This window comes from Vidua macroura, chromosome 3, assembly GCF_024509145.1.
Source record: "Vidua macroura isolate BioBank_ID:100142 chromosome 3, ASM2450914v1, whole genome shotgun sequence".
Taxonomy (NCBI): Eukaryota; Metazoa; Chordata; class Aves; order Passeriformes; family Viduidae; genus Vidua; species Vidua macroura.
Window position 1 is genome coordinate 57,509,395 of NC_071573.1, and position 27,160 is coordinate 57,536,554.

General features: G+C 38.5%; 1 protein-coding gene across 2 annotated transcripts in view; it reads right to left on the reverse strand.

Moving 5' to 3' along the window:
* Positions 1-27,160, reverse strand: part of MTHFD1L (methylenetetrahydrofolate dehydrogenase (NADP+ dependent) 1 like) — a 141,915-nt gene that overhangs the window by 72,817 nt on the left and 41,938 nt on the right. For both annotated transcript variants that reach the window (XM_053974196.1, XM_053974197.1), the window contains 3 exons: positions 24,388-24,528; positions 17,679-17,747; positions 10,269-10,380 (listed from right to left, as the gene is read on the reverse strand). In XM_053974196.1, the coding sequence (XP_053830171.1) occupies positions 10,269-10,380; positions 17,679-17,747; positions 24,388-24,528 (322 nt within the window). The remainder of the gene's footprint in view (positions 1-10,268; positions 10,381-17,678; positions 17,748-24,387; positions 24,529-27,160) is intronic.

Consider the following 27,160-nt stretch of genomic DNA (forward strand, 5'->3'; position numbering starts at 1 on the left):
CATTAAACTGACCCTGAGATACCATTTTGGATATTAATCTTTCCTTTTAATGTATTATTTTATAGAACCAGAGAGCAGCATTTGAACACTTTCAAATATTGTCAGCAGCCGACCTTCAAAAGCACTTTGGCTATTTGCCAAAACACCACTCTTCCCATTAACAAATCATACTGGCCATACATAACCTAGCATTATTTGCAATCTCATTAACATGTTTAAAAATGGTTTAGAAACAAATTTACATCCCTAGACATGAATTCTTGAACTTTTCTTTAAAGCTAATCCAATTAGATGATAAGATCAGATATGTAAACAAACATACTTTCTGTTTTCAAAGAGAAATAACAATTTTTCTGTAATTATTTTCTGTTAAAATACCCAGCATACAACAATACATATAGTTTGTTGCCTGAAAACTAAAAAAACCCAACAAAAAGACAATTTAAAGTTATCATATTTTCAGAGAAATCACAGTATTTTTCTTTTATGTTGTATTACCATAGAGTGCTTCATTTCTGAGGAAAAAAAAAATCTGTAAATAAAAATATTTGGAACCCTTAGCATCTGCACTTTTCTTCCAGGAACATCTAAAGACATAATCTTAACCTATTCCCCAAACCACATTATTTTAATTGGGCTCATAGAGAGGGCAGTACAGGATGAAAACATATCAGAGTTCTGATCCTGAATAAGAAAATGTAGCTTTAAACAATAGTTTTTGAAACCCCTGTTAACAGAGCTCTCAGTGTGCCTGAGCTTATGGAATACCAGTGGAAAACGGAAAATTAACTCTGCAAAATGTAAATTTGTACTAGATGATATTAAAACTTTGCCTACTATAATTACTGTAATCAAAAAATGGAAATACATATATTTATGGCCTTTTCACATTCCACATTTGTATTGATTTCTCTGAAGCCTTGACAAATTAAGTCAGCCATTGCAAAAGTAAATATACAAAGTAAATAAACAAGCAAGCATTGCACCCTCAGTACGTGTACATTAACAACAATTTTAATTATAAAAGCTTTCAGAAAACAAAGGACTTCAGCCTGCAGATTCAGAACGAGTCAGAAAATAAAAAGCAAACACTGGTTTCTCCAACATGATGTAAATATCTGAAGAAACCTAATTCTTGCACAAGTTGTGCATAAAAAGAACATTAGGATTCAGGATCAAAAGGTCAGTAAACCAACCAAACAAAAATCTAATAAAGAGCTAACATTTTCAACTGATATTAAAAATAAACCATCCACTAAAATTAAAATTCAGCCTTTGAAATGGGAATTGAACTCTTTATGCATACTCTGCCCTGCTGACCCTTGCTAAAGGGTGTAAGTCAATATGAAATACTCACAAATGGAGAGAGGATGATGGATTTTCTGCCAAATAACCCTAAGCAAAAGTAACGCTGTTAGCTGGGGAGCCTGCTTTTTTTCCTTTGCCAAGTGATGAATTAAGAGAACTTCCTAGCATACATGATGTTTTACTGCTTGCAATTTTTTTAACCCCTGGTTCTTTTCTTCTTATAAATAAAAACAATACAACCAGTCGGCAACAAGAGAACAAAAGGAACTGCTTCTTATGTGTTGGGAGTTTTAAAACTAGGTAAGATAGCTAACTTGGGGAGGGAAGGGAAAATGAACAGAAGTTGCAATACCATCAGTTTCTACTCTCTAGAATGGTATTTTATTTATCAGGAAATGAGCAGTGCCTCTACTTTCTGAATGAATGACAGATCCTTCCTATCTATTTTTACCTCTGGGTAGCTATCCTGAGACTGAGAATAATGGATAACCCTTAACACTTGTACACTCCATTTAGTTTATGAATATCACTGCCAGAGGAAAGAGTTGTGTTAATCTCTAACATGTTGCAGAAGAGGTCAGCATACAGGACATTAAAATACCATGTCAGCTTGTAAGTAAATTCCTGATGCATGTTTAAATACTGCCAGCTGCTGTGGCTCTCCAAAAGCCCTGTTACCTTAAAGTTCCTGTTATAGCAGCACTTGTCATCTCCCTGTTTGCTATGGTGAGACAGTTTTTGCCCCCAAGAAAGTTCATAAACTGAAAGAACACATGGGGAGGAATGGGATTATATGTGCAGGCATAGAGGCCGAAATTACTTGCTTAAAGCCAGAAAGCCAGTCAAGGATGAAGGTGGGAATAAGATGTATGGCTCCTGTCAGGCACTGCAGTGCCACAGCCATGTGACAGAGCAGGATGTCTCCATCAGAGACCGTGTGCTGCTGGTGGCAAGCGATGGACTCGGCAGCTTTGTCTCCTTGTCTTTCACTGGGCCAGAAAGAGGAGACAGGACAGGTTTCCTCATGGCACCAGCTCCTCAGAAGCCAGCCAGCTCTCGTTACCAGCCAGCCAGAAGGAAAACTCACATGGCGCTTCCTGTCTGCCCATCATCATTGCAGCACATCTCCCAGGCACACAATCCCATCCCAAACACTATCTCACTGCATCTCCGTTCTATTCTGAAAACCCATATGAAGGGAAGAAAACACAGAATTCTCAAATAAGCTACACATGTCCAGTTCTCTGCTTGTTTGTGACCCAGCCAGCTCAGTGGCGGTGTGACACTTCCTTCAGCACACAGCCAACACACATGTGCCCCACCACAGCTCCTAGTCTGTGAGAAAATAATTTAATTCCTTTTCCAGTGAGGCACAGAGCAGCATCCATCCCCCCAGAAACAATAAAAACCCCATTGAAAACAACTGTGATAAGACCACGCAGTCTCTTAATTATTTTCTATCATGTAACCATTAAAATTTCTTTCTTCATACTGAAATCACCAATTAATTCAAAATTCTCAAAATGTACAAATTAAAATGTCTGGTCTCTCACATGACATCTGGCATGAGAACAGTGGTAAATTCTGGTCACTAGGAGGAAAGGCAGTCAAATAAACAGTTTTGCTATCCTGCAGGGTTAACTTCTTGAGTAAAAGATAATGTCACTATTAATTACATAAGCTCTAAAGGAGCTGCTATGCTAGGGAACAAGTGTCAGAACTTGCAAAAGAAATGCAAACAAATTACAAGGGTTCAGTGCTACAAATTAAAACACAGAAGCTGATGATGTGAGGTTATTGTAATATATTGAAATTGGAATTAAAAACCCAAAATACACAAGAGTTGAATGAATTTCTCTTAATAAAGCATGAATCAGAGTTTTCAAAATCCTGGAAGAAGAAGAAAAATACAAACCACAACGCTTGTATCAACATCTCAAATAAGTTCCTTTTTTTTGGTGCCTTATGCACCAAAGTATCAAAACCTATCTTCAAGTAATGGAGGGAAGTCTGAGTGACTACAGACTTGATGGTTTTCTAACAGATTTTTAAGAAGAGAATAACTTAAAAAAAAATTGAAATAAGTAAAAAATATAACCATTGTCTAACAAACAGATGCCATGCCAGATTAAAAGTTTTCTCCAGTGATGAAAATATGACGACATCTCATCAGTGATGAGGAACAAAAGAACATGCTACAGCAATACACAGGAGTCTGTTAACCAGGCTAGAAGAACATTACTACATGACTAAGGGGAGAACTGTGGGACAGGAGAGAGGACTGGCCCCAGGGCTCTCATTTACTATTTGTTAAACCATGTCCACAGAAAGACTGAGGAGCACTGATGGAGTTTATTGGCAACAGCAAAGCTTGAAAAGGTATCACATGGGAAAAAGTTTCTGTGGATTTATGAAGAAGAGGAACAGAATAAAAGCTATTTACAGTAAAGAGTTACTGCCATTGGAGAAAAGAGACAAAAATCTGACTTATGATTTGGGAACTTCATACTTGCAAATATCAGGGAGGAGTCTGGGAACCTAGCAGTATTAGTCACAGTCATGTACAGAAAATGTGTCCTTGAATAGTTAGAGACAGTATTATTAAAAATTATCACTTGACAAAGAGAGGACTAAGCTGTAACACAGTATTACAAAAAACAGATCAAATGAGTTCAAATTGGCCATGGCAAGAGTTAAAAATCCCAGCTGGTTTCAAACTGGAGCTAAGTCGGTTTATGAAGGAGATCACTCAATATGCTTGTCAGATAAAGCAGAGAACTCAGCTAAAAGGCTGATGATTTATAATCACATGTTATTTTATTCCTGTAAATTACCCCTCGCAATTACAGATATAAACAGCAGATTTGGGAACAAACATTTACAAATATGCTTTGTAGCAAGGAAAGAAGAAGTGAATTTCCAATGTATTTTTTGGATGTATTTTTTTTTTTAAAGGAAGAAGTTAAAATCTCACTACAAGACAGTCCATAATTTAGGAGGCTTTGTCTTCAAAATAGCACCACCTTTCCTGACTGGGAAAAACATAACTTTTTTTATGCCAAGTGTGATATTTGTCAGACATAATTCAATAGTTCATGATCAATACCAACTTTCAGTTTTGAGTTCAGCTTTGCATAATTTATAGGATTTCAAATTAATTCAGCTCTGAAATACAGTGACATATGATACTGAAGTCAATGCTAGAATGCTTCCTTATACACAAAAACATTCAGAACAGCTCTCTTGTACTCAATCTTTCTTCTGAAAAGCTTTATATTGCAATGTATGCTAAAGAGCAGAAGAAAAAAATTATAGAAATCTGCAAGGTGGAGTCATAACATTCTCAAGGACTCTGAACGCACAAAAATATAAGAAAATATTTGATTCTCATTTCACATAATAATTAATAAATTATTTCAAGACTGTTTTAAGCACTAAAGAACAAATAGATAGTAATTTAAATCATTGTCACCTGACTTGCAGCAAGCTACAAGCAAGCATGATTTGAATCCAGATTATTTGTGACAAGGCAGTAAGTAAACTCAGCTTCCAGGAACTCTGATTTCATTCATGCCCATGAGAAAAACCACATTGCACTACATCTCATCTCTGAAGACTTTCCTGCTTACTGGTAAGAAAATTCGCTAAGATATTAAAAGCATGAAGAAGGAGACGATTTTTTTGTTCCCACTTTACAACAAGTGAAAGCAATGGAATTTACATTTACCTCAGCAGCTGTGAGGAAAGTAATAAAAAGGGCAGCCTGGATGTGAATGGCACCACCACTCACAAGAGAACAGCACAGATTCACGGATCTTCTAGCAGTAATGGTACCTTATTTTGCAGTTTGTGGTACCACTGAGACTTGTATTATTAGACCATGACTTTAAGAGCCTCACAGCAATACCAGCTAACACAGTATCACCTTCCCTCCCGCCCGCCCACTGTCACAGTTGTGCCCAGCACAGCTGCTTGAGCAGCTGCACTATGAATGGGGTCAGAGAAAATACTGTGAAGTTCTGAACATCCTTCTTCTTGTTTGTAGTACACACAGATCAGAGTAGGCAAGCAACACCTACACTGATAATGCTCTCAACCACCCTGTACCGTGAAACCTTAGCTTTGCTTTAACACTTTAACAAGAACAGCCACATTGTTCAGAGAGCAACATCCTGGAGTGCAATCGCACTAAATTTTGGGATTTTTTGTGAAAGTAAGAGTGAACAAGTCAGAGATTAAATAATGCAAGCAAGAAAGATGCTGGGCAGATTCTTAAAAATTAAAGCTTTCTGGAGGGTCACTGCATGGAATCCCCTTCTAATGATATCAAGCAAAAAAATATTAAAAATAAATCCTTGAACTTGACATTTAAATGTAATAATATCACATTATTAGTGGCGCCAAAAGAAGTTTAGCCACAGTATTTGGGCTTTATTTCCTTTTTTGGAAAAAGTGTACACAACAAAAAATGGATTGAAGTGTCTTATGACATTAAAAAAAATCTACTGAAGATTATTCACTTAATGAATTAAACACATACAATTTTTATAAGGTGCTTTATAAACCTGTTAAACAATGTCTGCTCTGAGAGTATGTAAAATGAATAGCCTTTGAAATAAAACTTTGTATGTACTGAAGAGATACAACAGCTAGCATCATTAGCTTACTCTAACCAACAGAGTACCAACACAATAAAAAGAGTCAATTACTTGGCTTATAAAAATTTACTGTGTCCACAAATTCTTTCCAATTACATCAAGTGTACCAACTAAAGAAAGAAACAGAAAGTGGACTTTTCTTAAGTCAGCAACAGTTTGCAACAATTCTCCTCTTGTCACCTGATAAAACACACCAGGACAAAGCTGCCCAGCACAGCATGCTCTCAGCATCCAATGTGACATGCTTATCAGGAGTAGCAAAGAAAGCAATCAACAACCATAAAGTCCAAACCTGAAAAACAAACTTGAGAAGAACTTTGCTTTAGGATTCCAAGGATTTACTCATGCTTTACTTGTCTTCTGATTTACAATAACCCCTCTCTTCAGCTGAACACAAAGGGATTAAAGAGATCGATAGGGTAATCTGTTGAGTTGTATAGTGTATTCCTGACAGCTCAGGAAAAGCCACAAAACCTACAGTTTTTCAGAGAGCCACAAAACCTACAGTTCCAGAGACACAGCAGCTGTGATGATGGGTACATTCACTGTGCCTCAGTGTGGGTGCTCCCCATACAGGAGCTGCCTGCAGCCATCCTCAGTGGGCCATTCTTGCTCACAGCAGAGCCAAGGGGAATAGTTTCCCAGAAGGGAAACACTAAGAGGCTGAGAGGACAAACAAGTGCAAACCAGCCAGTGGCAGCTGCAGCATCGCACTTAAAGTTCAGTAGCAAAACTCATACCAAGAACTCAAAGTAAAAAGGCTGAGTTATTGATACATAGCAACAAGGTTCAGGAAAGAGAGAAAGGAAAAGATGAGCTAAAATGCTTAAGCTATCTAAAACCTAATGAAGGCCTGTGATTCACTTGGATATCTGAAACTGAAGCAGGGAATGCCTTCAGTTAGAGAGTGTTCACAACAGGACTCAATGGTTAAACTTCATTTATATTTTCTTTAAAGCAGACTGTCTACATCACTGTTACCTGACACTACTCAAAAGGCACAGCACGATGCCATTCCAGCTGAAAAGCAAGCAGAGAAATAGGCAATGCAGGGTAGAGAGAAAAAGTAAGGTTTAAAAATAAATTTTAAAAGAACACTTTGAGAGGGTTTCTTTTTTTTTTTTTTTTTTTTCTTGCCTTGGCTGTGGCACATGGTCACACAAGTAATCGGATCTACATAACAGATTGGTTTCTCACTGCTGGCTGTCCCAGCTCACCCTCTCCTGCACCAGCTCTAGTGTTTTTGTGACTCTGGGCTGAACTGCTTCTGTGTTAAGTCAGCAGAAAACTAAGCCAACAAAAAAGGCAATAGGTTTCTGCTGGGATGTCATGCAAAAACAGTTGAGCACAGGCTGAGAAAGGAGACAGGCTTAGCTGCCCTGGCAATGCAGGCTCAGTCTGGTCAGCTAGTGCATCCACAATAGCTTTACTGGCACTTGAAAGCTCCAAATGAGGCTTTAATACTACAAATATTTATTTCAGGAAAAACACCATTTTATGTGGCATTATATCATCTTCCCCCTGTCACACAAAGCTGTTTGCCCAGACACTGTCTGTTGAGGGGGAAGGAAAGGGCTTTTTTTGTTGTAGTTGTTTTCAATCGAGACCAAGTCTCCAGTAGTTTGTCACATGGCTCTGTGAACAGGTGTGCTGGTGAAACAGAGGGATTGCAAAGGACTGGAAACACGCAGCTTGAGGAAGGAGGGTGCTTAAAGCAGGACAGAGAGTTAAAAAAGTCTGTGTTTGTAAAACTGCTGCAAATTCAAGCTATGCTATTCTCCTTTGTACTGTCCACACACTTAACAGGAAATTCTAATCTAAAATAAATATGGTGTAAGTGAAAAAAAAAAAAAAAAGAAATAGATATAAACACTAAATATATAAAACAATAAATACATGAATTATATATATTTTATATCATCACCCCATCTCACAGTGTGGAGCTAATGTATGTACATTACGATATTTATTCTAATATTCAGGAAAGTAATTTAATTGCAGAATATGTCACAGATTTCTTATGTTCCTGCTTTGGATGCAGCTGAGAGTAATCTCATAGCCTGTGGTCCCTCAAATGTCTCTCACAGCCACATGGTTCTGCAAGATACCTTACTCTATTTCTAGCACCTTTTGAATTCTTTCCTGAGCTTATGCAACTAACTGACATGGCAGAGCGGTACTGTAATCGCTTGTACAAGATTTAACAAGTGTCAGATCTAATGCATAAGAACACTCTCAAAAGGGAAATGTGGAACAGTGAAAACTTCTACTTTTAGCAGGAGTGAATAAACTTATTCAACAACTTCCCTAACTGCAGCATAGCTGTCCTGCATCCTGGCTGTCTGAATTAGCTACAGGATCAGCCTTCCCCATGTAATTTCAATGGCCATAGAAGGCTCAGGCAAACTCCATCTGTATGGATGTCACCTCAGTGTGGACTGGTGAGCACTTTGTAGCTGTCATTTTAGACTTCAGTTGTGTAGGGTAGGACAGGAGAGTATTTAATAAACCAGTGGGTGCTATATGTAGTCTCTGCCCACGTGCTCTGACTAGCTACCAGAAAAAATGTATTTTTTTAAACCATAAAACTTATGGTAATTACAACCATTAGAACAACTATTTATACTTGTGACTACCTGCGAAGTTTATTTAAGTAGGCCACTCTAAGAACTATTGCTTTTAATAATCTAACAAAGGACTACAAATCATGCTGAAGTTCCTGGCTCTGCAGAGCAAAGGCAGTCTTATTCTGAAGCCAGTTTCATGGGGATTTGTGTTCTGTGGAATAGAATCTGAACAAGAGCCTTTAGCTGGCAAGGCACAAAGGTTTTCCTATATTGAAGCTATGCTGCTTTGTCTCCCAACAGAGAAACTGGAGCCAAAGACAAACAAAGCAGAAAAGAGAGTTAAAGACAAACAGGTGGATAAGACTGAAAAAAGCACAAGAAATGCAAGAATATGCTCTCTGTGCCTGAGGGACACTCTCAAAGGAAGGGAATCCAAATCTAAGGCAATACATTTTGGACTCTGAAACCTGGATCAAGACTCAAGCCTGTCGCCAACATACTTTCATTCAATTGATACACAACTGAGTCCTCACTTGAAAAGACTGCACACTGCAGAAACAAAGTCACTTCACATGGCTTACGAAAAATGTTAGCTACCCTAAATTCTTTTGCTCTTCATTCCACAATTCCATGTAACAACAAACATGGCCCAATGAAATAGGAATCCAACTATCATTAAATAAATGTATTCAGAACGCAGGATCTTCTTCTTTGAATGGATGTTTGATTAATAGAGGGAAATAAACAGACCTTTAAGCTGTACAACACTGTAAAAAACAATCCTTTCCTGTATGTAGGTATGACATAAGCATATACATGCATGTTTCTCTACTAGTTTAAGGATTCTAGCATAAGAAATCTCATGTTTCACATTGCTGCATCTTTTCAAGAGCACTGTTTCACAGGCACTCAAACTTCAGCTTTAGGATTAATGTAATCCAGCCTGGGTGTTCAGGACTCTGAAGAGAATGGCTGCAGCAGTGCAAAGGCATCACCACTGCAGTGAAGGGGCTGCAAGGCCCCTTTTATTTAATTAATTCTAAGGTTTAAACTCTCGCGACCATTTTTATAAAAGCTAGTTCATTGTTCAGCCACAAGTTTATTTTGCCTGCAACTGCCAAGCTCTGTGTGTCTATTGTTGCTTGTGAAGGCTGAATTCCTAATATAAAAAGAGTCAGCCCACTCAAATGCTTTCATGGGAACATAAGGGCCTCACGGTGAGGTTTGACAATGCAGCTGGACCAACCAAATGGCTCACAGCCACCAAAATGAGGCAGTATTAATCTTTTTTTCTACCACCTTGCCTCTGCTAGTCCTCTGCACTGGCTCAGGGACATCTAACCTCTGATTTGGCTGAGTTTATTGAATTGGTAGAGAAATAATTCATCAGGAAAAAAGAATGGTTTCTGTTGGCTTATCAAGTGAGGCCAGATGAATACTAACAGAATGAATAACAGGACACCTCTTTCAATGAATTTGGTTGTTTGACTGGTTCAGCCACCCTGTAGAGTGAACAGGTGAGTCAAACATGGTGACAGGACCATGGTGACAGGACTTGAGAAAAAAGGCAGGGTAAGAGAAGAAGTGCTTTTAGCTTATTACACATTCACATTATTTTATACTGATATTAATAATGAAGTAGTACTCTTACCTGTAACTGCTAATTTTTCCATTCATTTGCATCATTGGCAATTTACTAACAGATCATAATACAATAAACTGAATATTTACTTACCTACAAATCCTTTCTCTCCAACTAATTTAAGAGCAATTTTATCTGCCAAAACAGAAGAATTTCCATGTGCAATGTTAGCAAAAGGTCCAGCGTGAACAAATACTGGTGTTCCCTGGATAATAAAAAAAATGTGTAAGTATTTCAATGTATAGATGTCATGGTTTAACCCCAGCCAGTAACTAAGCCCCACGCAGCTGATTACTCACTCCTCTATCAGTAGGATGGCGGAGCAAAACAGAAGGGTTAAAGTCAGAATACTCATGGCTTGAGATAAGGCCAATTTAATAGGTAAAGACTGCACACACAGGACCAAAGCAAAACAAGGAATTCATTCCTGCTTCCCGTGGGCAGGCAGGTGCTCAGCCCAGGAAAGCAGGGCTCCATCATGTGTAATTGTTACTTGGGAAGACAAAAGGCATCACTCCAAATGTCCCCTCATTCCTCCTTCTTCACACAGCTCTGTATGCTCAGCATGATGCCATATGGTTTGGAATACCCTGTGGGCCAGTTGGGGACAGCTGTGTAAGACTGTGTCCCCTCCCAACATCTTGTCTACCCCACAGCCTGCTTGCTGGTGGGGTGAGAGACAGAAAAGGCCTTGACTCTGTGCAAGCCCTGCTCAGCAATTATAAAAACATTCCTGTGTTACCAACACTGTATCCAGCACAAATCCAAAACACAGCCCTGTACTAGCTGATGTGAAGATAATTAACCTTATCCCAAGCCAAACCAGCACATTATGTAAGAAACTCAATAATTTTTCAGACTTATCAAAGTCACATATAAATCAAAGTACATATAGCAAGGAAGTGCTATTAGACAATTTAGGGGAACATCTCAGGTGCTTGAGACCTCATTTGCCTGCCTCATTCCTAGAAAGGTAATAAACAGTAGTACAAACCTAGACAACTTCCTAACCCCACCTTGTACTAGTTTCATATTTCCACAGCTCTAATACTGTGGTGTGCCATTCTGGCACACGTCCTGTAACAAGCGCTAAATGCAGCACTGCAGATACACAAGCAGGAGCCAGCTCCAGCCCTTCTCCAGCCCTGTAAGCCCTGTGTGCTCCTGTTTTCCTCACTGGCTGCAGCAACCATTCCTGTGCTGGCAGAGGAGCCAGCAGGAGCCATGAGGGACCAGAGTCAAGGGTTAAGGAGCTGGAGAGGGAGATGGCAAGGGATGTGCTGGGATGCAATGGGGATACTGACACAATGGAAAACACATTCACTGCTGCTGGAAGCCCAGCAGAACTGAATTCTCCTACATTTTTCATGAATTTTCTCCTACAATTTACATGAATTCACCATACATTTGTATTTACACAGGGAAAATCGACTCTGTAGACAAACCAATCTAAACCAGAGAAAGGAGAGGCAAGAAGTGAGCAAATTAGCTACGTATAGGGAATTTGTGAGGTAGGAAGCAGTTCTCAGCTTCCCACTTATATTTCTGGCAGGGACCCAAAGGAAAGGAGAAATTAGAAAATAATCAGAAAGGATTAGGATTGAGTTCACATTAACTGCTATTTTTTCTCTAAAACAGAATACACAATCAGACAGAAGAATGTCACTTCAGCTGTCCTACTACAAAATACTTAGATAAACAAAAGCCCATTGTTGTGTTTATACATCTTAAAGTGCCCAGCTGGTTAAAGAAAAGGTAGGCAGACAATTTCACATTATTTCCATCAATGCTCTTCTCACATTCTGTACTAGGAGATACTGCCAGCCCTCAAAATTTCAGGCAAACTACCAGGCAACCTCCTTCAGTTTTGACCAGAAATACCAGTTAAGGAGGACAGTGTTCTGTGGATCAGCTGCAGGGCACATCTAATAGTCCCCTGAACCACAGCTTGGAAACTATTAACCATAAAATACAAGTTGGTTCTTCCTCTTCCCTTTCCCCAGCCACCAATGTCTTAAGGAAATAACCTACATAGGAAAATCTCTATCTCACTACTGTAATCTAAGTGGTGTTTTACAGAAAACATGGACATTTTAGTAATGATGACTAGAAATCACATACAAAAATGATATATCAACAAAAAGCATCTCTTACTGCTTCCTTTAGAAGTAATAGCATATAGTTAATTGTTTTGCTCAGAGGAAAGACAAGTAACTTTTTAGGCACTGCCACATGCACACAGATGGGTGGGGGCTATTCTCCAGGAACAACACAATTAAGCTACAACTCAGATAACTCTGCCTAATACATGTTAGAGTAGAAACAGGGGACAAAAAAGAGAATGAAGGAGAAATCATGGCCTGTAACAAGAGAACTGATTTAGATCACTCTAATCATTACATAGTGGTTACCTAGGGTTAGCTTTTTTCTTGTTTTCTATCTGCTAATGGACACATACTGCAAAATCAACTGTGATTTTACAAAAGTACACAAAAACTGATCAGGAACTACATGTGCCTTCAAAGCTTCTTACTTGGGCATCAGACTAATAGGTGCTATGCAAAATATGTTATCCCTATCCCAAAGAGCTTGTAACAGAAAATCAAATGTAAACAACTTTCACCAAACTAAGCTGAAGCTTTACTTTAATCAAGTATATGGCATTCAAATAAGTAGGACCACAAATTTTCAGCTACCAGACCATAATGTTTATTCCAATTTGTCTTTTCTCACTCAGCAAGACTAATTTTACTCTTCCAACCCCTAACTTCTTGTGGCAAGCAATCACAGGGCTGGTCTTATTAGACCCCAGAGTACACACTGGCCAGATGTGATGCATGGACCCACAGCCACTGCCAGTGACTGGGCAGCCCAGCACACACAGCAACAGCTATGCAAAGAGAGGTGCCAGAAGGGTCTCCTCCTACATTCCCTGTGCTACTGTGCTTCCAAGAGTTCGTCCACACAACATGGATAGGAAGGGAATGTGGACTGCAGGATCCAAAATCCAGAATACTGGAAGTCAAGAGGCTCCCATGACTAACTCGAAATCCAAACATACTACTAAATCAGTGGCACAGACAGATGCTCCCCTGGAGCTCTGAAATCCACCAGAAGAAAAGGAAGAGCCATTGAAATGTTTTTTTACAAGAGCAAGCCTGGAAGAAAAGTATAGTCTAGGTACTGAAGAGAGTGAACTCCAGCAGGACCTTGGGAGCCTCAGGCACACCTTGGAACAGGGACAGCAATGTCTTCTCAGGCCAGCTTTAGTGACTGGGCCAGTCCATCTGTCCCACTTATCTTTGCTACACTCTTAACAAACTATAAGGAGAACCAAACAGTGGCACAGGGATGCATTCTGCTGACTATTTTCAGTACAGAAAATATTATTATCCAAGTTTCAGTAAAAGAAAATAAACCCAGAATGTCAATAAATATCTGAAGCTATCTGGCTGCTAGAAGGATGTTTATAATACTTATTACCATTCTTCTCTCATCTTTACTATGAGTGGCACTTCAAAAGTAACACAACAAACCACCCCAGAGCAGCCAGCCTGCAACTACAAAGGGTTGTCCCATAGAGCAGCTGCTCTGTTACGCATGGTATAAATAAATGCTAAACATTAAGGGATCAGTCGACAAGAGAACAAATCTGTCATGAGAAACATAGATAAACACTATGAAATCATTATGTACATTCCAAACAAAGTAATCTCAATTCTACAGCACTGGATATAAGTAAGCTCCACCAAAGTCTGCAGTTATTGTAGATGGAGTGCCCTGTGTCTCCCATTTTCAGACTTTTACTGTCATTCCTGCATATAAAACGCTGTCAATCACTAACACTTTCAGGCAGAATTTCTGGTGTCAAGTGTAGCAGGACTGTGACGGAAAGCAACCCACCAAGAAAGCTCTTTAAAAACCAGCAGATTAATGCACACATCAATTCACATATGAAAAAAAGCACTGACATAAGTTGCCAGTTCAGTTCCACACAGGACTGACATTTGGTTATTTTTGATTTATGACCTTCTAAGCCTTTTCTCCAGTGCATGAAGACATCCATATAAAGTTGGTGCAAATCTACCAAGCATGTTGCTCTTCTCCCTTTTCACAGGCCCTTAAAAGCAATTCCTCAGACATCCATGGCTTAACACAGTACCCATCTACAGGCTTGTGGCCAGATCACAGAGGAGTGCAGGTGCACTGGCTACTTCTATCTGGCTACTATCTCAGCAATGGCTCCTTCCAGTCACTGCTACCCACAGTCACTATGACTTACAAATTATGCCACATCAACTATCAGTCATTCAGAACTCCTGCTCTCCCTCATCTGGCAGTCTTTTTGCCATTCCCCAAAGTGATCTGGAAGTCCTACTTTCAGTTTCCTCCTTAATTGCCAGACAGGTCCATGGCCCATTCTGAGCTGTATTTGTGTTTTTTGTAATCATATTATTCTGTTTTTTCACCACCTATGTGCTGTATTTATAATTTTTCTGTTGTCAAATCATGGTGCTTTTGCTAAAGCATACTTTATGAAGAACTTGTTCTCCCCAAAGGGATTAGGATTATGTTGCCCAATTACTACTGGTAACCTCTCTGGAAACTTAAGATGCTAACTTTTGGATGCTACTTATTAGGTTTATTTCAAGTGTAATGTAGGCTTCATTTATCCTCATTTCTGATTTGCAATTCACACATTCATCAGAAAGATGGCATTACTCACAGCAGAAGAAATACTATTGCATCTATCACCCCAGGGTATACTAGGATAAGTTTAGCTTAAAATCTATCACGCTAGAGAGCTCTAAACTCGTAAGTGGATCACTAGAGTACATTCAAGCGTGCAGGGCACAACATCATCCTTGTTCCCCTCCTTTTTCTTTTTTAACCTGAAGCTATTAAAAGTAGCACCTCTTACAGTTATTCAGATGAAGAATTAAAAATAATGAAGAGAGCTCAAGAGCAGCAACAGCACAGGCAGTAGTAGAGTAGGCCACTGCATCCCCAGGAAGGTGAAGCGTGTCCTGGGGTGCATCAGGCACAGCATGGCCAGCCAGGCAAGGGAGGGGATTGTCCTGCTCTGCTCTGCACTGGGGCGGCCTCACCTTGAGTGCTGGGGACAATTTTGGGTGTCACAGTGTAAAAAACAGACATTGAGTCATTAGAGAGTACCCAAAGGAGGGCAATGAAGATGGTGAAAGGCCTTGAGGGGCAGCCATCTGAGGAATGGCTGAGGTCACTTGGTCTGTTCAGCCTGGAGGAGACTGAGGGGAGACCTCACTGCAGTTACACCTTCCTTGTGAGGGGAAGAGAAGGGGCAGACACTGATCTCTTCTCTGTGGTAACCAGTGACAGGGCCTGAAGCTGAGGTTTATGTTGAATACTAGGCAAAGGTTCCTCACCCAGAGGGTGGTTGGGCACTGGAACAAGGAACACTTCCCCAGGGAAGTGGTCACAGCACCAGCCTGAAAGAGTTCAAGAAGTGTTTGTCTTGGGCTCATGGTGTGGTTCTTGGGGCTGTTGCTGTGTTGGGCCAGGAGCTGGGCTTGGTGATCCTTGGGGGTCACTTCTAACTCAGAAGGTTCTGTGATTCGACATGAGAGTAATGACACAGCCCAAAAGGACATCAGCCAAAGCACAGCACTATCTTGGAAAATATTTAGATAAACTGGGGATCTCCATTACTTGGATAGGTGACTCATATTAGCCTGCAAGCCAGCAAGTATCCAAAGGGTGACAAAAATTCATCTTTAAGACTCAAAGCGGAGGAGTGGAGCATGAAGCAGACTTCTGAGCTGCTTTGGTTTGCTGTTTTAAAAATAACTTTGTGAGAAAAATTTAGGGGGAAAATGAATCTTTGGGTAATGTGGTTAGGGTCCTGCTAACAAGCAGTAGTGTTTGATGAAAGTTGGCAGATGGTTCAGCCATACTATAGATTAGACTAGAAAAGAATACCACATAAAAGGCAGGAATTTTATTGCATAGAAATGTGAATATAAAGAAATGCAGGGAAAAAATAAATGCATGCAAGCCCCAGAACCAAATGCCTATCGATCAAAAGAATCTCTTCTGACATTCATAATTGTCTTTCAGAACACTGCAACAAAACCACAGTATTTTCCAACAGATATGTAAAGTGCAAATAGAATGACAAAACAGAATCAAAGCTACCTTGTCACTGGTGCTTAAGACACACAATGTTACCCAAGTGGTGATTATAATACTGAGCTCTGGCCGTGACATTCTTAATGCTATGTGACCTCCAGTTTCTGCTATTGGATGTTATATTAAAATTATCACACACACACACACACACACACACACACTCATTCTTCATACAGCCACATGAAAGAACGGGTTTTCTTTGCAGGGGAAAAGAATTAAGATGACTATAATAAAATAACATAAAATTCTGTTTTTCTAATATTAAATGTCTAATTTAATTCCAATATTTTCGAGTATTAAATTCTGTTTTTCTAATATTCCCCGAGACTAGAAAGTTGTCCCCATCCAAACACAAAAGCAAAAAGGTCGTTATCACTTCAACATGCTGTAGAAAATGAGACATTTTTATCAACTGGTGATTGCACTGGTATCTTTCTGCACTCTTCAACTTTTCATTATATCAAGAATCATAGTGAAATATTCCAGCTATGTAATTTTAATGGTGAAATGAAAAAAAAGATATACACTGATTTTTCTCCAAGTGCATTTGTTTTCAAAGATGCTTCATTATTTTCTCATTTTTCTTTCTCCTTCTCCCCATGAATGTTGCTCATCAGTTTCCCATAAAAATATCAATACCAGACTGCCCAGGCACAAAGTTAGCTTGCACTAATTCTACATTTTTTAAGCTTTTGGAAGAAAGCTCACTAGGGTAGGTGTATATTCCTCTCATAGCCCATCAAAGCTACATTTAGTCCATGAAGCCACTGTGGCAGGATAGGGTAGCTGGGAAATTTCTTTTGAAAATGCATAAACAGATGAAAGGGTCCTCCTGTGATTTTGAATGGCCCAAACTGTAATACAGATTAGAATGGACACAGGAAAGCACCTTTTCTCCACCCAAAATGCAGGGCTGTGGGAATCATCATGAGAACATCCATATAAAAGAAATACACAAAAAGAACACTTCCCTGTAAGAACAAAGTGGGAAATAGTAGTAAATCTGTGACTTAGAAGATGAACCTGCCTCCCATTGTGCTCAGAAGCAGCTCAACAATGCACTGCAGCTTGTTTGCAACACTAGATAAAATTATGACTATAGCCAGATCTCAAAAACGAAAAGACAAAAACCAAAAATATATAAATGCAGATAGAGTTGATTAGTTAACATAAACAAATGAATGTTTGTTAGAATGCCTTTATGGATCAGATCCTGGCTTGAACTTTGAAAGTCAAGCGCAGTTGCTGAAGAGAAGAATGATCAGCACATTATGGAATCAGCACAGTATGGAATCTGAAAGTTGGAGAAGGGCAGGCATCATAAGCCATACTTACCTCTAATGTCTGCATTAGCGTGGGCTTAATTGCATCTTTCATCAAAACTGCCAAAGCACCGGTTACTCCCTAAAAGACAAGAGTCCACATTTTAAGGAAGTCAATTCTAAGGTGCAACATTGCCAAGTTACACTTATAGTTTAAAAACCTTACAGTTCAAAGCAGTGTTGCAGTGATGCATAAAGAATTTATTTAAATATTACCTCAAGACTTCTAAAATTCTGTATTTACAGTGTGTCTAAACAAAAAATTATTTTATTCCTAACACACTTAAAAGGCAATAGGTAACTTCTTCGTCCTATTTCATGGAAAGATCAGAAACAGAATTTAGTGATCAGCACGAGGATGTTCAAGGTAACAAAAGATTAAGTGCCAAAGGCCACTGAGACCTGAGAAAGCAAGAAGGCAACAGCTTGATAAAACTGCCTAAAGAAATGACAGATGTATTTATTTTATGACAGAATCAAGAGCATAAAACAATAGCTAACAACAACCAGAAAGAGTATTTTTCAAGACTTGTACAAATAGATACATAACAGATACAGGATGAAAGCAGCCACAGAGTTTACCAGGGGCAGATAACAAATACATCACAAGATTAAAAGTTAGAAGTGCCTTACTGTGATGATGAGATCACAAAAAGGAGCTGAGCAAACTGCTGCATTTTGGTTGCAAAAAACCTTACTCCTCCCTAAAAAATCTGTTGAAGTATAAATGTCACACTGACTGACCTTAAAATAAATAAAAGTCATAACAACCCTCTATACCAAATTTCAATGCTCATTCTAGAAAAAAAAAAAAAAAGGTTACAGAGTGTGCACATCACTATCAGATTATATGAAGAGTGCTATCTAGAAACCACAGCATATGCTCAAATTTATTCTTGAATTACTTTGATTTTGAGATGATGGTTTTCATTTTGAAAGAACTAGATCATGGTTCAAAAAAAACCACAGTAGTGTTACAAAGAGTGGCTCACAAATTTGCCAGAGAATGCAAAAAAAAAAAAAAAAAAAAAAAAATATTTTTATATTGAAAAGAAACACGAAAAGCAAACAAAAATCCTAGCTGCTGTAAAGTGTTTAAAATGAAGATTGAAAAACATGGGTACAATATCCAAGTTGCCTATAAAGAGATGAACAATAATATTCAAATTCAGAAAAGCAATAAAAATAGTGCCTTTATAATTCCCAACACAGTTTTGTCAACTAACCCCAAATGTGAGCAATCAAAGTCTGCATGAAAATTTTGACGGCAACAGATAAGACATAAAAGTTTGTGATGATTAAGTGCAATATTTTATAAAGTACAATTTTCCCCTTTCTGAGCATCACGTCTGAGCACAGACTTCAGAGGAAAATGATGCAGAATATTTGGCCTTAGATAAAACTGAATTGAAACCAAAATAGTAAAACTGGCTTCTACAGATGCATAGCAAGTGTTTCCTTGGAGGACTGTGAAGGAGAGAGAGAAGGAAAAGATTTCTCTTTGCACTCTGCATCTCCCACTATTTACAAAACCCAATGGATGCACCAAGATATAATATGAGAAACTGATAGCAAAACAGCATAGTTTTTTCATCTTCTGAATTAGACTGCCGTTTCTTAGGATGTTAATTTTAGAAGCTAGAATTCAAATGCAAGGAAACATAAGCACTCCAGCTCTTTCAAAATGGGTGAGACTCCACAACCTCCATAGAAACAGCCTGGTGCTCTGTTGTTTATCTACCCAAATACTACTCTAATTTCTAGAGGAAAAAAAAGCAAATGCAAAACTTTACATCTGGTCTTTCAAGTGGCCAATAGCAGGAATAACTACGTGAGCAGCCACAGATCAGCCCTACTGGAAAGAAGACTTGGGGGAAGAAGAAGTGAAAAATAAAATCAGGACACTTCTCCCCTGCTTCTTCTAGATAATAATGGCTCAAGTCCTGTGTCCTTTGTTTTCTGATGTCTTCACCAATCTGATGAAAACAGTGAAATAAAAAAAACACTTCCTCTGCATTTTAACTTTTTGGGAGATATTACTTATGCATTATTTGGGAAATAGTAGACACACCTTCTGGACATGAGAACTCATTTTATCTGAAGCTGAAAGCAAAGAAAAAAAGACGTAAATACTCCAATAGGCATATCTTGTGCCTCCCATGGTCCTTAACTAGGTTTGGTGTCAACAGCAGGCCTTAAAAGCTAAACAAACAATAAGGTTTTCATACCTATCTGACACAACTGTGAGAATGAAGCTTTCATTTCTTTGTATACTCACCAAGATACTCCTCCAAGTATCTAATATCAGCTCACTCCATGTCCTGGATCTGATTCACAAAGCTATTTAAGGAATCAGGTTCCTATTTCCAATTCAGAAAAGGTAGATAGGCTTCTTATAAAAGAATTAGGGGCTTTGACACTTACACACCAATTAAGCTTGTGAGAGCTCAAAGATCATTAGATTTCCACTAACTCACTGTCAGAGGAAAGCAGCAAGGCTCTGAATCAATTGTATACAGATGTTCAACTTTTCTGGGTTCCTTCCTGGAACTGATCACAGGTATTCCTGAAAATAATGCTCCTTCCATCTATCCAGCAGCCATCAGGACAGGTATGCTCCCCAGGACAGCACAGATCACAGAGCATAAAATAAATTATACACGTGACACAGAAAAGGCAAACTTAGATGAAAATCCAAAATACTTTCAAAGCAACTTCCAGTGGAGCACTGTCTGAAGTTTATCAAGACTGGAAATGAAAGCCAGCACCAGATGACAAGGAAAGTGATTGAAAGTAACTACTATGAAATGAATAAAGGCTACACAGACTGAAGGGCAGAGAAAAACCCTTTTCTTTATAAGAAAAATAATGAAGTACTTGCAACTTCCCTTCAGTTGAAATTATAGTCTCTAACAAAATAATAATACTTTCTGCAATTTCAGTCGTGTAAAAAAACTAAACTTTAAACCATAATCTGAGAACTGCAACTCCTTTTGTTTGAAGTGAACACTGTACACAATGTTTCTGATGAACCAGAGAACAAAATCTCACTAGCTGACAGATCATTTACATAAGCAAATATGAAGCTTTTTTTTTTTTTTTGTCCCAGAATTACTGAAAGCTAACAGTATGGCACAGCAAGTAAGCTGAGAAGAAGTCTTATTTTTTAAAAAATAGTGACATATTTATTTAATATTTTTCATATCTGCTGAAATACTGATCTAGGGCATATATACTGATTTAGCTTCACATTAAAATATGGTATGTGTCCATCAGAATTCTACCTCACTGTAAAAGCCAAAAAGCAATTAAGTCTTCAAAATACTGTACAATGAGCACCACATTTTGGCAAAAAGTTCAACATATTCCATTACAGAGGAGAGACATTTAATCCATTACTCTTGTGGAAAGAGTCTTCTTAATTCATGAAATATTAAATTTATCTTTTTTTCTATTATTCCTAGCCTGTCTCTGCATATGGTTTATATCTGCCAATGTGTATTTTAGGTTTTACTATTTTATTATGATAATTATATTGCATATAAAGTCAAAATTAAGAGCAATTGTATTTTTGTGAAGTACAAAATACAATACTGGAAACAAATCACAGAGAAAGGTTTAGTGGTTTTGGTTCACATAGATTTCAAAGAATTAAAGACTACTGTCAAATATTTAAACTTGCATAAATTCAATCTGTGTAGGATATAAACATGAACTCCAGAATTTTTTTTTTAAAGATGGGTAGAACTGACCCATTATTCAGTTTGTGTGGTATTTCTCATGATAAAGGTGCCTTTAAAGTTTCTTAGTACTATATGCAATTGGAGTTCTTTGGGCTAAAATGTTCCATGTCAATGGACTATGATAGATTCAAGCTTTTGAACTTGATTTTGTTTTACAAAAATAGAAGTCAAAATTATTGAACCTGTACTGAGAGCATTCTAACATCTTGTACAGTGTTCTTCCTTTGTTCAGCTGTCTTAAGATCTTTCCTTACTGAACTATAGAGCTTTACCTCTTCACCGACCCTAACCTGAAAGGAGGATGGAAATTCAGGAGCAGAATGGCTTCACATCAAACCTCTTGATATGTGTGAAAATTTTCTCAAGAAATAATCCTTGGATTATATCAACACAGGCAGCACAAGCTGCAGGGGAAGAGGGAAAGAGTAGAGACTACATTTAAAGTCTAGAAACCGTAGGTTTAGTTGCAAGCTGCTCAAACAGACTGACCACCCGTGGGAAGAAACCAGCAAAGGAGACAAAATGCTACATGAAAGAAAAGAAATTTATCTTCTTCGTACATATGAATTATGACTTGTTATGATCTTTGATTATACTTCTCCTGCTGTTGTTTCCAGAGGATTCAACTTTATACAGTACACTTTCACCAGTGCAATATGGTTATTCATATGCTCTCTCCCCTTGTACAAAGTAAGCGTTATTTAATTTGATACAGAAATCATAGAGACCCCACTGCTAAATTCTTTTGACATTTTTTAAATCCCAACACCACAGCATTTGACTTCTTCAGCAACATTAGTAAGTCTTTAGAAATGAACAATTGTTCCTGTTCTTCAAAAGAGAAACCTGCACACACAAGAATCAAGCTCAAAAATATTCACCAATTTTGGATGCACAACCTGGGACAACAGAAAATAGTTTCTCCTGGTTCAAAGTTCTTGATGGAGTTTTACTTTCCATAAATTTCAGTTAAGCTCCCTAGTATTAAACCAGACAGAGACTGAGGAATGCAGAACTCCTTATGTACTGTAAGAATCAGTTTGTGTGGACAGAGCACCTCATAAATGTTTTGCTAAGAACACAGGAATAGAGCTCTCCAAAGAGATGCTTTACATCCTTAACCATGAAATCATATTCCTCTTATTCCCATGGTTCTCATACTCATTTTTAACACACTGCACAACAAAAGAGGCAGGAGATCCTGCACTTCCCCATCACGACATGCACCCAAGTCTTTCCTGTGCATGGTATGAAGAACCTCCAGAGGGAAAAGAATGCAGCAGCATAGCTGCAGATGCTTGTAACACATGTCCTTCAGACTGTGATGATTTTTTCTTTCTGGGCAGGTTTTTTTGTTTTGTTTTGTTTTGTTTTGTTGTTGTTGGTTTTTTTTTGTTTTGTTTTGATTTTTTTTTTTTTTTGTTTTGTTGTTGTTTTTTGTTTGGTTTTTTTTTTTTGTATAATACAAAACATTGCTCTAAAGAACAACTAGAAACACATGTTCAGAACAAGCAAAACTATCAAATGATTGAGACACTAAGCATAGGAAGTTTGTTTTAAAAAAAGCCAAAGAAAACTGAATTAGTACCAGACATTTTGCTGAGCACCACTTTCATTTTAGGGACACAGTGGAAAAGTTCTAAAATTCTTTTGCCCCAGTGGAAAAGCCATTTCTTTCATTCATCAAGCTGATTAGCATTAAGTGGTTAGTAGGTCAAATATTTTGTAGTGCTAATAAATAAAAGTACCTTCATACAAAAGTAGTGTCAAAATTAAAATCACATACTACAAATGCAGTTTTAATTCTAACACTAAATAATTTTAAAGCATTTGCATATGCCTTATAATGTAACTTATTCCCCATTTCCCTCCACTTGGCCAAGACAAAGTTATACAATTGAAAAGCAAAGCAAAACTTCAACAGCTAGAATATTAAATGCAGTTCTTCGTGTCTTCTGCATAATTGGGAATAGATGATTTACTTTGAATTTTAATGATGACTGTAGTTAGAAATTTTTAACCTTATCTTAATTTAATTCTTAAATCCAGGCACTCTAGATATCATGTTTTCATTTCTTTATTAAACTGGAATCCACTAAGGCTGTGAAGGCGCTCCTGATTTGCAGATTTGCTGTCTTTGCTGACAGGGCAGGATACTCATTGCTTTACTCATTTATTACACATTAAGTTTGAGCAGATGTTCACAAAACAGGGAGAAAGAGGAGAAAACATACAGAGCCTGTGTGGCACGGGCAGCCATTACTGATGGGCTGGCATTAGACTGCTCCTGGACTGCAGCTGATTACAAACATCAGCTGGTAGCTTCTGGCTGCACCAGAACCTGCCATACACAACCATGTGTGAGCTTCCAACCACTGTTCAATGACTCACGGCCCAGATACAAGGGATAGAATGTGATTTTAAGAAAAAACATACTGATTTTTTTTTAGAAGCTGAAGTAGGGAATGAGGAAACAGCAACTAGTGAAGGTAACAAAGAAAAAAAAAATTCTAATGACAGATGAACCTGTCCCAAGCACTATCAGCAACCTTTGAATTAAGAACAGCTTGTTTCCATTCTGATTCAGTGGTACAGGCATTCATGTGGTAACTATCACTGCAACATCTGAGCAGACTCTAAAAGCACAGTAGCAAACATTACCAGCTCTCTCAAATAAGAGCCCGCACTCTGACTCCCTCCAGCACTGAATTTGTTTGCCTTAAGAATTGCAGAAAATGATCCAAGTAGGTTAGGGAAACCAGAGGCTTTTTGAACCAGATGTTACCAGAATTGAAGAAATGAGTTCAACATCTTGTTCTCATTCTCAAGCAGGTTTTGGCTCAGAAGATGATCTTTCTTTGATATCTGACTGTGCTGTTCAAAGCAAAATCTTTGGCGTGTACCTGCCTTTTTAATGCTTCAAGAGGCAAAACAAACATGTTTGAGGTTATTCACAGGTCTCTATAGCACTGAACATACCAAATCCTCTGCTGTTACTGGTTCTCCTTTCTTGTCATTAGCCACCACCATTCTCCCCAGTCTTTCTTTCATATCTTGAAGGCTGGTGGTAAGTGCCAAGATGGCCATAATCTCACTTGCAACAGCAATATCAAACTGAGCCTGTAAAGCAGAAATGAGAATCATGAACCAAATCAAAGTCAGCTGAAATACTCACAGGGGATCATCAGGAATAAACTCAGGAAAGATAAATTTCACACTGGAATTCAAACAAGGTCTAAATAGTAACTTACAGCTTTGGAGATTACTCAAGACTAGAGTAACTTGTATGTACAGACTGGGCAATGAGCTGTGGGAAGGAAGAGCTGCAGAAAGGGACCTGCAGGTCCTGGTCAGTGGTAAGTTGAACATGGGTCAGCAGTGCCCGGGCAGCCAGGAGAGCCAACCCTGTCCTGAGGGGCATCAGGCACAGCATGGCCAGCCAGGCAAGGGAGGGGATTGTCCCACTCTGCTCTGCACTGGGGAGGGTCACCTCCAGTGCTGGGGGCAGTTTTGGTGCCATGATACAAGAAATACATAAAAATATGGGAAAGCATCCAAAGAAGTGCTACAAAAATGGTGACAGACCTTGAGGGGATACCATATGAGGAGCAGCTGAGGTCACTTGGTCTGTTCAGCCTGGAGGAGACTGAGGGGAGACCTCACTGCAGGCTACAGTTTCCTCATGAGGGGAAGAGGAGGGGCAGGCACTGATCTCTCGTGACAGGACCCGAGCAAATGGCCTGAAGTTGTGTCAGGGGAGGTTTAGTTTCGATATTAGAGAAAGGTTCTTCACCCAGAGGGTGGTTAAGCACAGAGTCCCAGGGAAGTGATCACAGAATCAAGCCTGACAGAGTTCAAGAAGCATTTAAACAATGCTCTCAGGCATAAGGTGTGACTCTTGGGGATGGTCCTGCACAGGGCCAAGTCCAACTTTGATGTATCCCTTTCAACTCAAGATTTTGTATGATTCTGTGAACTTCAAACACTTTGTATTCCCTGATTAATATTCTCCATTAGAATACATTTATTTGAGGACCAGTGTTACAGACTGTTTAGCCCCTTGGCTCACATTATCCTTAGAGAAGCTCCCTGAAGGATCAAGAATTTTCTTTCTGTGGCAGAAACAGGAAATCACCAGATGTCTTTTGAGCTTTACTGGCCTGAGCAAAGGAACACTGCATTGTGGAGGGTTTTTAATTTTTTTTTTTCTGTAATGATCTCCAACAGCTTTTTATTCTGGTTTCAAAAACATTCTTGTTACATTTGATCATTCTTTTTCTACTTAAGCTCAAAATTTAGAGTCTATGCTCTTAAGTCTTGTGCTTGATCTATGAAAACATAAAATATATCTTTGCCCTTTTTTTTCAAATTAAATGAACAAATATGTAAGTCAAAAAGCACAAAGAACTGTATGTGGCATCAGTTCTATTGCTTTTGTAGAAACACACCCATACTGTATAGCATTGCAGCACAATGTAAGCAATAGTTTTTACTTTTCTTTAAGAGTATATATTAGTAGTACTTGCACTAATGCACTATTAGCAAAGCTCAGGCCACATGCTGTCAGAACATAAACAGAGAAGAAAAGAAAAGCCACTAATGTATTATGTGATAGGAATGCAGTGTTGGCAGTGATCAGGAACTGCAATTTTTTTGATAATCTCTCAATCCCCAGCAATTAAAGTCTACATAAAGTTTAGTAACTGACATCCTACTGCTATCTATGTAAGAAAAAAGCCCAGGACTGTTTCTATCAGACCTCTGGCAGATGTATCCCATACTAATACCAGAGGAATCTGTTCAAATTGAGAGCTTTGTCTGTTTTTAAGAAGCATCTACATAGAACATACACCCTACCATTCTTGTGCATTTCCCTAATACTTTAAGAGCTTCTGCCCTTTTTTAACCCAAAAAGTAGGAACAGTTTTTTTTAGCTGCTCTGCTAAAGCCCAGAGCAGCCCTATTCAGGCTGACCTCTAGGTACCCACTTGTTTAGTCAAAACTTCTGAAGACAACTGAGCACTTTTCTGCTGTGGACATAGGCAGAGAGTCCTACATATCATGGAAAAGAAAAATAATTCTGTAACTGAGACTTTCAGCATAGTGATTCAAGTGAAATGGTGAAATTACAAAACAGATTTTCTGTATTCTTTGGGACCAGTTCTATATGCAATGAACTTTGTTAGCATTGCGATGACATGGATTCCACTATCTTTTCTGAATTTGAGAATATCCTCAGTAAGTCATTGCAGCATATGTAAGACAAGAAATAAGTCTGAGAAATCTATGTCCAACCCATATGGTGAAATACTTCTGATTTATCAGAATGTTTACTGGAAGACCCACAAAAAAAAGTTTTTATCATTGTTTCTATATAAACCCAAAAGGACAGGAAAAACATCCCAGGTAGATGCTCAAAGAGTGACATAAAATTTAATTGAAGAAACAGGCACAAAAGATTGTAGTAGCAGGTGCCATTTTAACTCTAAATAACCTCTATACACCTATGAAGTGCTGACAGAAGTCTTAGCTGCAAAGTCAGTTTTTTATTGATGAAAGGGTCCACCCACATGGATTCAATTGTAGGATCAAGGGCATCAGTCATGTAATACTCTTCAGAAACCACAGCCTCCCTGTTCATTAAAATGCAGACTTTTGTGCCTGCTGTGCTCCACCATTTTACACAGGTGTCATTGATTTTAAGAGTGCTAGAACATCACTCCAAATATTTATAAAATGCATCTGTTAACTA